This window comes from Zingiber officinale, chromosome 5A, assembly GCF_018446385.1.
Source record: "Zingiber officinale cultivar Zhangliang chromosome 5A, Zo_v1.1, whole genome shotgun sequence".
Lineage (NCBI taxonomy): Eukaryota > Viridiplantae > Streptophyta > Magnoliopsida > Zingiberales > Zingiberaceae > Zingiber > Zingiber officinale.
This window is the reverse complement of record NC_055994.1, coordinates 127,728,629-127,741,755: the sequence shown is the minus strand read 5'-3', so window position 1 is coordinate 127,741,755 and position 13,127 is coordinate 127,728,629. Positions and strand designations below refer to the sequence as shown.

Sequence of the window (13,127 nt, the reverse complement as noted above, 5' to 3'; positions counted from 1 at the left end):
AATTATTTTTACAGCTAATCATTAGACACCATTTAATTAGAATGTGACTTCTTCTTTAACATCTGAGTACTTGGATAGGTATTGCAGCTCTTTCTGTTACACTAAATATCCAGATAGTTCTTTCTTTTAAAGTCTCCAAAAGGAAGTAATAAATTTGGTTTCTTTTCTTCTGTCTATATCCTATGGCAGAGATCAATGCAAAAGCACATGATCAATGTTGGACTTCATCGACTCTAAGAGTCAGTTGGGTTTCATCAAATCTAAGCAATTTTTGACTCCTCACATTTTTTTAAACTACAAATAGATACAACACATACACTTAGGAGGCCAAATTGAAATCTTTCTCTGCTTGTTTGGAAAGATGAATCTTCTTTATGTCTGTCAACTAAAGCACAAATTTCAAGCCATCAATAGTTCAAATTTTTTTTTTAGGCCTCCTCAGAATAAGGAGCAATGATCAAGTTGGATCAGAGTGAGCATACTTTTTCAACAAGCTTATCATTCTTCAAACTTCAATCTTGACTATAGCAAGAATTTTGGAGTTACATGTTAACCCCTGGACTATGGTTGTGGTTGAGATTCGCCGAGACTATTCAAATCATGTTAAGTTATTTCAAGCATATGGGTTGAGATCGAGCTAATTATTAAATGCATCTGATAGTAAGTATCGCGTTGCACATATCAAAAGTATATCATTTTATTCTTTCTAACTCTTTCTTGCTTAGAGTCTTAACTCAAGCTCTTAGTTATCATATTCGAATTTGCCTACTCCATTCTCAACACCTTTTACCTTACATTAGCAAGTTTTAAGTAGGAGGGTGCTTCAAAGGCAACCCGTGCACCAAAGATCTAATGTAACCATGATAATTAGTTACTACATCTGTACTCTATTATAATAATATTTTACTTGGATCGGATACCTCCCCATGATCTTATTTCTATAGGTATGATCATGAGATATCCAACTTCTACAGGTTGGTTTTATAAATGAAATAACTTCCAATGGCCATCATCCAATAAAAGGTATCTTTTCTCCTATAAAAAGAAGAGCACATATAGTAAACGTAATCATTTTAATGCATATACATCTCAATTTCTAGCTGAACTTTGACTGCTTTATCAAAATGTATAAACAACTTTTTAATATATTTATTTGTTTTTTTGTTTTTTCTACATATGGCAAGGATCTAGAATTGTAATTGAATGCTGAGATAGAGTGTTGGATTTGAGCAGGCAAAATACTGGGTTTTGCTATTGCTGGAGCATGTAGCGATGCGATGGGTCTATTCTGGAGGAAGCAAGTGTTGGTGTCACTGTGAGTGGGTTCTCTTCTTTTCACTTTTCTTTTTCTGAAAGAATATTTTTCGCTCTCTTCCTCAACTACAGTTTGATTCTCTCAAACATCATCCCATTAAATAATTATGATCTGGTAGAATAATTTAAGATGATATAAAAATATACGGGAGTGAGCATGACTATTGCTTTTTAATTTTTTTTTTCCCATGGTTGTAGTAGTATTCTGTTACCTGTAATGTTTTATGAAGGATTGAATCTTGGACTTCATCATAGCAAATTATTTGAGCTCATGATCTTCAGACTCCATGAACAAATTATTCGAGGCACTTTCCTCCTAAACATTCTCATTGAATTTGATTAGCTAAACAAAACTTTTATTTTTTAATAAAAAAATTGTGCTAATAATAAAATGCTAGAGCAAATCATGTGGCAATAATTACCATTTTCAATAAATTTGTCTTCATCTCTTAACTTTAACAAATGAAGTTTAATCTAATTCCAATTTCATTTTCACCCATTTCCATCTATTGGTTATCTTTACCTGTGATAATTCCTTGTTAGTCAAAAGCTTTAATAAATTCATTATTTCTTAAAGGTGTTTTTTCTTTCTTTCGCCTATTTCACTCTTCAACTTAATAGCTGAAAGAGACTGATTAAAATGACTGATTAAAATGTAATTTTTTAATGGATTTTAAATAGTTTGGCAGCCTTTTACCTTTTACCATGCTCGCATGAAGGAAAACTGTAAAAGAGAAGGAATTTTGTTTATTTCACTATTTCTGCAAGAGATGGGACCCTGGATCTGAAGCGATAGACCATCAAATATGAATTGGGAGAATAAACAGAAGGCAGAGTGACTGAGAGAGCTCATCTTTCACAGCTACCAATAAAACTCAAAAGACTTTGGTCAAAAAGCTTCCTTTCGATCACAAGAATGAGTGGGAAAAGAGTGCACAGCAACACCATGAAGTTCACAAGCTCATCAACACATCAGTTCTCATTCTTCAAACCCTCGCCTTTGGTTTCACACTTGGAGATGAAGGTAATACTTTTAACCAAATAAGAATTTATTTATATTCATTTGATATTTTAAAATATATAAAATAAATAAACTTGTTTACCAACATTCACTTGGCTCGTCAAGGTTTATGAATTTATAGTTATATTTTATTTAAGTATATAAAAAAATAAATAATCTGTTCCATATTAAATTAACATGTTCTGGAGTTTGAATGCAACATCATTTTATGCATAAACCAAAGTGACGTAAGTGGAGCAGCCATGACCTTTTTTTTGTGCTTGGGGGGAAGAACTGTCTCTCTACCATTATCGTTATTACGAGACAGGGAGAAAACAGTCCAGTGGCTGCTCCAAAGCGAGAGAATAGGAGACACCAGTACACAAATGTCCATGTCTTTAACTCAGCATAAAGTTTCAAAATTTTCAACCTTTTCCGCCTTTCTCTTTCCTTTGTTCTTCTACCTCATCCTGCTCTTTGCCTTTGATTGATGCTTTGAGAGCTTGTCCGTACACAAGCAGACTGCATCAACATTCTGTGAGATAGTTCATGCCATGCACTGCATTTGTCTCACGTTTTTGTAGGGCAGACCTGTGTGGTAGCTCTTCTTCTACATTTTATTGGATCATGCAAAATTAATAGAAAAGAATGTTGACAATATTCTTGCAGGATCATAAGCAAGCACAAAAAGGGACGGATTATGCCAAATGAAGGTGCAGAAAGTGAAAGCGAGTAATCCCTGAAGTGGATGTAGAAAAGCATCACAACATTATTGCAGCAACCACAACAGAAATAAAAAAAGGCTGAGAAAGAGAAAAGAGAAAGAGAAAGAGATGGTTTAATAAGAAGCACAATGAGAGCTCCTCATGCTCTGTATAAAGCTCGGTCACCACTACACTTCTCCTACAATCACAACTCCTTGTTCTAACGCAAACTCTCCACCATCTCAATACAACTCCACTCGACGACCCATTGAGGAGCAACAGGAGCTGGTGTTTATGAGGACTGGAGTGTGCGCAGTTCACCAGGCCCTCACTGCCGAGGTTGCCTCAGTTCTAAAGCATTCCCTCGACCTGGCCACGAGGAGAGGCCATGCCCAGGTCACACCCCTCCATGTTGCTGCCACCCTCATCAGCTCGTCTTCTGCCTCCTCTAACCTCCTCAGGAGAGCTTGCCTCAAGTCCCAGCCTCACCGTCCTGCTTTCCACCACCCACTCCACTGCAGAGCTCTTGAGCTCTGCTTTAATGTGGCACTCAACAGGCTTCCCACCGCCACCTCTCCTTCCTCCGGCACCCTCTTACCTTCCCCTTCCTCCCTCTCCAACTCTCTCATTGCAGCCATCAAGAGGGCTCAGGCCAACCAGAGACGAGGCTGCATTGAGCTCGAGCAGCAGCAGCAGCAACAGCAGCAGCTGCAGCAGCCTGTTTTGACCATCAAGGTAGGAATGGAGCAGTTAATGCTCTCTATTCTTGATGACCCCAGTGTGAGTAGGGTGATGAAGGAGGCTGGCTTCTCCAGCAGATGCGTCAAGAGCCATCTCGAGGAAGAGGCCTCTGCCTTGAGCCAATCCTCACTATTTCTGCTAGACACCGCCAAGGATTTCATCAACCGTGACTTCAAGCCATCGTTGAGTGAGGACCTGAGGGTGGTCATCGAAGTGATGCTTAGGCAGCAGGGGAGGAGGACCAACACTCTGGTGGTGGGTGACTCTGGCTCTTTGTTGGAAGGCCTTGTGGCTGAGCTGATGAGGAGGCTGGGGAGGAGTGAGATCCCAGCTGAACTCAGGCATGCCAGTTTCATAAATTTACAGTTCTCCTGTTCCCACCTCAGGCTCATGCACGAGGATGATGTGGATGCAAAGGTATCAGATCTCAGAAGAACCATCAATTCTCTAGCATCACATAGAAATGGAATCATCATCTACGCTGGTGACTTGAGGTGGGCAGTGGATGAGGAAGCAAGAGATGGGGGTGAATTAAGCTTCAATCCTGTGGAACATATGATTGCAAAGATGGGCAAGCTCCTCTCTGAGTTCAATAGCAGCACTGAGAACAGGGTGTGGCTATTGGCCACTGCAAGCTACAGCACATACCGGAAATGCCAAATAAGGCAGCCATCTCTTGACACCCTATGGGCCCTCCAAGCTGTTGTGGTTCCCTCAGGTTGGCTTGGCTTGGGCCTCCAAGCTTCCAGGTGAGATATCATTGATTGAAATCCTAGTGTCCTTCAGCATGGATCCTTGTCTCCTGGTTTCAATCTTTGTTCATGTTGTGGTTCCAAGTTTGAGAGGAAGAAGTTTCAGTGATATGATAATAGGACCACCTTAGTTTGCTTTTGTGGAAGACAAAATACAAAACTTTGCTTTGCTTTGCCATGCCCTTACATGACACATCACTTTCAGAAATCCAAAATAATACTTGCTTGCATGCTTTATCTAAAATTTACCAAAGCATATATCATGTTAACATTTCAGTTAATTTGTTGCTGCATCATGCAATTTTTAAATGCATTTCCATTTCATGATCTGATTGTAACAGAAGAACTAGATGGAATTAAAGCAGCTCCTCCTTTTCCATGTTTGCAGTGGCATTGACACAAGGCTGTCAAATTTTGGTCAGTTCCCAATTGAACTGCTTGAGTCAAGGATTTTAAGCTCAAAGGAAGAAGAGAACCTCATTTGCTGTGATGAGTGCAAACTTAACCTAGAAAAAGAAGCATCAGTTTTCAGGTCAGAGACCCCATGCTGGCTGCAAGTCAACTCTGAGGGAAACCACAAGGTGAATTAGCACCAAAGCAACATTCTTTCCTTTTCTTCAAAAGCATATTTTTCTGTGATTAACATCTTTGTTGATTCTGTTTCTTTCAGGAAGCCTTGCAAGAATTGAGGAGGAAATGGAACAAGTTATGTGAAAGCCTCCATAGTAAGAATTCCCATTTGTGCTCTCCATTCTTCAATCAAAGTGTCACCCACAAGAGCTACACCAGGTCTTTGTCCCATACTTGGTGGCCTAGCAAAGACTTCGTCAAACCACATTCAGTATCTATCTCTACCCCTATTTACAAGCTTAACAAGAGAAGCCCAACAATGAACTCATCTGAGGCAAGCTTCAATTCTCTTACAATGTCAACTAATCAGCAGAATAAGATCACGGTTGCTCTATCCAGCCCTCTGTTCTCAGATTCAGCAACATCGAAGGACCAGACAAGGCTACCGATGGCAGACCCAACAAATCTGCAACACCAATTGCAAGAGGAAATCCCTTGGCAATCAAACAACATTCCTTTGATCATGGAAGCCTTGCATGACTGCATTAGTGGTGTTAAGAAGGTCGTGAGCCTGCTGATACAAGGTAGTGATCATATTGCCAAGAGAAGGCTAGCATTGGTCATGGCTAGGTCCATCTTTGGCTCAACGGATAGGTTGATACATATTAAGCAAAATGATTCATGCTGTGAAACCATCATGGATGCCATAAGAAAGGCCCAAAAATGCATAATCTTGGTAGAGGATATGGATCGAATGAGTGATAATTTTGTCAAATCATTCACAGATTCCTTGAAAGGATCTTTGAAGGCCACGCAAGGTGATGAGGAAGCTAGTATAACTAATGTAATTTTCATTCTGACCACTTCCCAAGTGACCAAGTTTAAGAATGCCAATAACATCAAAAGTGTAGTGATGATGAAGCTTTGTGCTGATGATGCATCATCATTCGGTGATGCGAAAAGGAAGATAGAAAATGATCTCGGGAGCAGATCAAAGAGGCTGCGAAAAGAGGAGCAAGTTTTTGATCTTAACTTCGAACCATATTATGACATTGAGGAGGTCCATGCTGTTCCTAGTGATCTAACACAGGAGACCGAGTGCATTAGCTTCCATCTCCCACAAGAGTTGCTGAAATCCACTGTTCAGCTCACTTTAAATGCGGGGACTGGTCAGCACCAGGAATTCAAGTTCAATCTTCTCACAAAGCTCGATCGAGCATTCAAGGAAGTGCAGCACGGCAAGGACAGAAAAGGCCAACTCTTTGTCGACCAAGGAGTCACGGAGGAGCTAATGCAGGCCTCAGCCTTCTTCCTCGAGAGCTTCTTTGCTAAGTGGGTGAGAGAGGTGTTCCAAGTCAGCTTACAAACTGTGCAAGAGGGCGGGAGCTTGAGGCTGAGTTTGGAAGGCAAAGAGACCGACATCGAAGCATTTGGTTTCATGGCTTCCGAACTACCAAATAGGATAAAATGTGGGTGTAAGTAATCTTTTAAAACTGAGCATCTTGTAACATTTTCTTTTGGCAAAATTTTCCACTTTGATCAACAAATGTCATATTACCGCATCCAAATCTTACTTTATGTGTGCATTTGATAGTGCTTCTCTTGGGCGCAAAGCAATGAGTTGAATACTATGAAGCAATCATGTTGGTCACTGATGAAGAGACCACTGATCAAACAATCATTACTGATCCATTAATTCCCATCTTAAAAAAGATTATCATGGGAATGAAGCACTCAAACTTTGTTCAGCATGCAAAAAAAAAAAAATGATGAATCTTAGCTTTGGATCACTTTTGTTGTTAGATTCATGTAGAAGGTCCTACATCAGAAGAGAAGAGGACTAGCGTTTGAATTTCAACGGGAATGAGGAGAGAAAATTGCCTATCTTCAACATTAATCAGGCAAAATCTAGACAAAATAAAAATAAAAATGATAACGGGTTAGATTGATGGCATCAATTGAATTTCAAATTAAAAAGAAAACAGACACACTATCATAAAGAACCCATACGCTCTTCTTTATTCTTCTTTATCCATACTTGATCCTTAGTCCTTTATCCAGCGGAAAGCACAAACTTTTTGACCGAGAAAACGATTCATCATTCAAATTAGCTGCAAATTTTGCTTTTGATTCAGTGGACTGAATCCGATGGTTTCACCTTTTCTTAAAAAAAATGTAAATTTATTTATTAAGCGATATGACGCGAAAAGAAAGAGTGGCGGTTTACCTAAGGGTACGTTTGATTCAGGGTTATTCTTGATAACCTTGGTTATCCATCCAAGGTTATCAGCAAAAACCTTATGATCCTGTCCGAATCACCGAACCAAAGGACGCTGGGCACGTGGTGCGCTCCTAGTCGAGGACGTAGGCCTCCGTCTGGTCGCACGAATCTCCGGCGAACCTGCACAGAAGTGGGGCCGGGAAGGGTTCCCGGCGTCGACCCTCCGACGCTCAAGTCAGGCAAGCAAATAATGCAAAAGGTGGCTCCAGAGATATTTTTTCGCGTACCTGCGGCGAAGTAAGAGACTCTATATATAGAGCGAGGAGAGAACTAATGCACGTTCACCGAGGTGCAGACATGTCAGCAACCCATACCTCGGTATGTACTTGTCAGAGAGCTTACCTGACACCATACTGCTACAGTCCGAGCATGTCTTCGATGGGACAACAGGACACCCCGTTGCCAGACTAGGAGTATGGCGTAGCCATAAGACTTGACGGCTGTCAGAGGGTGTTCTCTTCCTTTACCCACCGCCCGGCCGGGACGTCCGTCCGGCTGACCAGGCGAATAACGTCATCCGGACGGCCTTAATTCCCTGCGTCGGCCGGACGGCCCGTCCCTCCGCTCGGTCATTATGTACTGTTTCATTGAGCGTCGGAACCCGAACCCTGGTCCCTACCAGGGTGCCTTTTACTACCAGATGCCCCTTTCTTCTAAATCCGGTCGGCTCGTCCTTCTCCGGCGGGCCACTGGGCCCTTTGACCTCCCCGTGGTGTTGACCCCTCGTTATGGGGTTCCGGATTCTTACCACCGGATCACTTGCCTCCCCCTCGAGTCTAGTCGAAGGAGGCGAAGTCCGACTGACTGAACTGCCGATCTGACTGAGCAATGATCCTTGCATTAGTCCGCTCGGCCAGGCATAAGGATGCTCATCCGTTCGGCAGTATCTTGTCCGTGCCTTGTGCTTCTCTCGGAATCCATGTCCAATGCTCCCCCCACTGTTTATCACGTGCACTGCGCACGGTAAGGGGAGCTCATTAAATGCGGCCAGTATCTCGCTGACGCGTGGCGATCGTGCGCTTGTCAGCGCATGGCGGTGGCGTCACTTCCGATGGGACGACCGCCGTTTGAAATGAACGGCTGGATGATGACCTCGTTATCAACGACCTGGATCGGACGGTGGAGGTTGCTTCCGGGCGGCAATATAAAGCTCGCGGCTCCGCTTCCGCCGCCGCCTCGCTGCTTCATTCTCCTCCGGCACTTCTCTGCTCGTTTTCTCTTCCGGCGACCTCGCCCCTCAACTCTTCGGCAAACCTCAGCCCTTCGTCGATCATCTTCTTTGTTTGTAAGGCCTTTTTTCTTGTTCCCAGCGTTTTCTTCTTTTTGTTACCCGTTTCCTTCAATCGGCTTTTCTCCATTCTTTGCTCGCCCCTTCCCTCGGAATCCTATATTCTCGTCCCTTGACCATGACTAGCACTTCACAGTCGACCGGCGGCGCTCCAGGTCTATGGTACACGACCATGGAGAGCCGTTTTGATGAGGAAGACGCATTGCGTCTCGTCCGGACTTATGACCTGCCGACCGACCACCAAATAGTGTTAGCCACACCGGCCGATCGGCCTCATGAACCGCCGTCCGGCACAGTGCTTTTCTTCCGAGACCAATTTCTGGCCGGACTGCGTTTTCCACCCCACAAATTTTTCTTAGAAGTCTGCAACTATTTCCGCATTCCGCTCGGCCAGGTAGTTCCCAACTCTATTAGGCTGCTGGGCGGAGTGATAGTTTTGTTCAAGCTGAACAACATCCCCTTGGACCCAAAAATATTCCACTACTTCTACTATCCCAAGCAAGCCGAGTGGGGTACCTTTGTTTTCCAGTCTAGGATAGGCTTCGTGCTTTTTGATCATATGCCGAGCTCCAACAAACATTGGAAGGAGCATTTTTTCTATATACGTTTTCCCGAGCGGCCGACTTTCCGCACCAAGTGGCAGACGGCTATGCCCTCGCAACCGGAGCTCGGCAAGTTTAGAGGCGACGCCGACTATCTCCATGCAGCCGAACGGCTAGTCGGTCAGCGCTATCATATTGACGAGATGCTCCTTCCGGGAGTAATGCATATATTCGGCTTGTCTTCTATCCCAGCTGATCTGCCCTGCAGCATGAGTAAGTTTCCTTATCTTCCCATTTGTTTTGTTCTAACTGATTTATTTTTTGCTTCTGCAGCTGAAGTCATGTGGCGTGCCAGAGCTACCGAGAAGCTCAAACTGAAGGCCGCTCAGATTGAGGAGGTGACGAACAAGGAGGCCGCCGAGCGGGGCCTTGCTCCATCTGATCCGGCCGGCGGAGAAGGTGAGGGGGCACCAATTGTCCCCGAAGCCTCAGATGTCCCTGCCTCTCACAATGAGGCCGCGGTCGACCTGGAACCTCCTACCGAGGCCGAGGTAGAGGGCCGTTCGGCCGATGATGTGCCGCTACGCACTCGGAAGCGCCGACGACCAGAATCTGCCCATGCCTCTAAACTTGATGAGCCACAGCCCGAGCGGAGCGCGGGCGCATCGGTGCTGTCCGGGACGGTTTCCCTCGAGAGTACCCCAACCCCTCAGGGTTCTCCGAGGGCCAGCTCTGAGGTGCTGTCGTCCAGCCCTTCCAGAACTTTGCGTCGTATCAGGCGTATGGGTGAGCTTCCCTCCTCTTCTGCCGGTGGGCCGTCCGATAAGGCCGCTGCTTCTCAGAGTGAGCCGAGCGGCCAGAATTTGATAAAGACCATTCTGCGCCTCCCCTCAGAGGCGTACATGGCTGCTGCTGATCGGCCAATGGTCCCCGAGCAGCAGATTACTCTGACGGACCCTCTTGCCCAAGCTTGGATAGATGCTCGGCGTCGCATAGCCAAGATGACTCCCGGGCAGCTCGGCGATAGCAACCTTCAACAGGCCACCGGGGTATGCTCTCCTTTTCTTTGTTTGCATATTCGAATTATGTTTTTAACCTGTGGACATTTGTTGGTAGAACTGGGTGGAGCAGATCGCTATTAGCGATCGATTGGCCGAGCTGGAGGACGAGTTGAAAAAACAAAAAACCGCGGGGGGTAACGGGCAGTCGACTGCCGCTCTGGAGAAGGCCAAAAAATCGCTTGATGCCGAACGGAAAAGGGCTAACGATTTGGCGAGCAAAGTCGTTCGGCTTGAAGCGATGATCAAGCAACGAGAGAAGGAGATCAAAATGGCGACCACTCGGAAGCAACAGGCCATCAATGATATGGACCGTATGAAGGTGGAGATCAGGGGGTTGGAATAACGCATAAAAGACTTGGACGCCCTGCTGGCCACCGAGAAGAAGGGCCGCTCGGCGGATCTCCAAAGATTCGACGGAGATTTGGCAGAGCTCCAAGCCGCCAGCGATGCCGCCCACGCCGCGCTCAAGGAATACCAAGAGGGGGAGTCGGCCCGCTTTGACGAAGTGAGGAAAGCGTTCCTTTGCTCGGAGGGCTTCGGAGAGAAGTTTACCGACAAGATATCCCTCACGTTCGAGGATGCGATCAAGGCGGCGGCGGGATATCTAAAGACCAAAGGTCACCTGCCTGCCGAGCTGACCATCCCCCCTGAGGATCTAGCGAGCGTGATGGACACCATCCCCGACGCTCTTTTTGATTTTGATGTGTGAGGAGTGTTTTTATAAACTTTTTTGTATTCCCGCCGTTCGGCCCAGACTATCTCTGTAATGACTTTTTTGGCTTGCGTAATAGATGATCTTATGTTCCTTTCACCTTTTATTGTGGCAAGAACTTACTAAGTATTCTTTATAACCATTCCGCTCGGCACCTCACTATGCCAGACAAGCGAATTATCTTTAATGTCTCATTACGCGCCTGATCAGCCGCTCAGCGCGCAAACTTGTTTGCCTCGCTGGATGAGAGCCGCTCGGCCGCCGGCTCGTCTCTTGATATTTATCGTCGGTGCCCGACGGCGCGGTTATTTATAGCCGGTCGGCGCGGCTCTCGATTTTTAACGACGGGGCTCGTCGGCTTTCCGCTCGGACGTTTATAGACGCCGGCTCGTCTCTCGATATTTAACGTCGGTGCTCGACGGCGCGGTTATTTATAGCCGGTCGGCGCGGCTCTCGATTTTTAACGACGGGGCTCGTCGGCTTTCCGCTCGGACGTTTATAGACGCCGGCTCGTCTCTCGATATTTAACGTCGGTGCTCGACGACGCGGTTATTTATAGCCGGTTGGCGCGGCTCTCGATTTTTAACGACGGGGCTCGTCGGCTTTCCGCTCGGACGTTTATAGACGCCTCGTCTCGATATTTAACGGTGCTCGACGGCGCGGTTATTTATAGCCGGTCGGCGCGGCTCGATTTTAACGACGGGCTCGTCGTTCCGCCGGACGCTTATAGACGCCCTGTCTCTCGATATTTAACGCCGGTGCTCGACGGTATTCCGGTCGGCGCGGCTCTCGATTTTTAACGACGGGGCTCGTCGGCTTCCGAGGCTAACTCCTTACCAGGCCGAGCGACCTTGTATCATATCCCGCGCTCGAACAATATTTATGCCCGGCCGAACAGCACGGGTCATTCGCTTACGAGTTTAAATATATACCCCTCCCGGCCGATCGGCTCGGGGGCCTTCGCTCTCTGAGCGCTTGGCCCGGATAATTTATATGCCCCTGCCGAACGGCAAGGGGTCTTACGCAGTAATCCTTTCGGCGGAGAATGCTCAATGTGTTTCCATCTCTTTGCTTCCTGCATCACAAGTACATAGGCAACTAGCATATACACCTGAATAAATTACATTCGTGCACCTTTCATCCAGCCCGATAAGGCTGGAGGTGATTTGCACTCCACGGTCGCTCCAGCTGCCGTCCGTCTTCATCCTCCAAATAATAGGCTCCCGAACGGAGCTTCTCAACAACCTTGAAGGGACCTGCCCAAGGGGCTTCAAGCTTGCCAACGTCGCCGACTGGTTTGACTTTCTTCCAAACGAGATCGCCGACCTGAAATGATCTGGGGATTACTCGTCGGTTGTAGTTCTGCTTCATCCGCTGCCGGTATGCCATCAGCCGAACGGACGCCTTTGCCCTCTCCTCTTCTACCAAATCCAGCTCCATGTTCCTCCGTTCGGCGTTGTCATCATCGTAGCTCTGGATCTGGGCGGACTCAACGCCGACTTCAACCGGAATGACTGCCTCGCCGCCATATACCAAATGGAACGGTGTGACTCCTGTCCCTTCTTTTGGCGTCGTTCGGATGGCCCACAAGACGCCCGACTTCATCCGCCAACTTCCTCCCAAATGGTCGAGCCGAGCGCATAAGAATCTGAGAATTTCCCGATTGACCGTTGCTCTGAGGATAGGCCACGGACGTGAAATGTTGCTCAATGCCGTAGCTTTTGCACCAATCCTCTAACATCTTCCCTGTGAACTGCCGCCCGTTGTCGGACACTAGTCGGCGAGGGATGCCGAACCGACAAATGATGTGTTGCCAGATGAATTTTTTAACCATTTGTTCAGTGATCTTTGCCAGCGGCTTGGCCTCCACCCACTTGGAGAAATAGTCGACCGCCACTAGTAAAAATTTCCTCTGTCCGGCCGCCATCGGAAATGGACCGACAATATCCATTCCCCATTGGTCGAACGGGCATGAAACGCTTGACGCCTTCATTTCTTCGGCCGGTCGGTGGGAGAAGTTGTGATACTTCTGGCATGAAAGGCAGGTAGATACTGTCCGAGCGGCATCTGTTTGTAGAGTTGGCCAAAAGTATCGGGCCAAGAGGATCTTCTTGGCCAACGAGCGCCCGCCCGGATGCCCCCCGCATGATCCTTGATGTACT

General features: G+C 46.3%; 1 protein-coding gene across 1 annotated transcript; it reads left to right on the top strand.

Moving 5' to 3' along the window:
- The first annotated feature begins 2,746 nt into the window (after window positions 1–2,746).
- On the top strand, window positions 2,747–6,624 carry LOC121981694 (protein SMAX1-LIKE 4-like). The gene is made up of 3 exons (XM_042534346.1): window positions 2,747–4,508; window positions 4,900–5,092; window positions 5,182–6,624. Exons 1-3 carry the CDS (start codon window positions 3,181–3,183, stop codon window positions 6,562–6,564), a joined length of 2,904 nt encoding a protein of 967 aa, XP_042390280.1. The 5' UTR covers window positions 2,747–3,180; the 3' UTR covers window positions 6,565–6,624.
- The last annotated feature ends 6,503 nt before the right edge of the window (window positions 6,625–13,127 follow it).

What these genes read in the sequence shown, in the direction of transcription:
- LOC121981694 (XM_042534346.1), top strand. Translation starts at nt 3,181, where the DNA reads ATGCTCTGTATAAAGCTCGGTCACCACTACACTTCTCCTACAATCACA. An exon ending in TTGGGCCTCCAAGCTTCCAG is followed by an intron (nt 4,509 to 4,899) that starts GTGAGATATCAT and finishes CCATGTTTGCAG; the next exon opens with TGGCATTGACACAAGGCTGT. An exon ending in ACTCTGAGGGAAACCACAAG is followed by an intron (nt 5,093 to 5,181) that starts GTGAATTAGCAC and finishes TGTTTCTTTCAG; the next exon opens with GAAGCCTTGCAAGAATTGAG.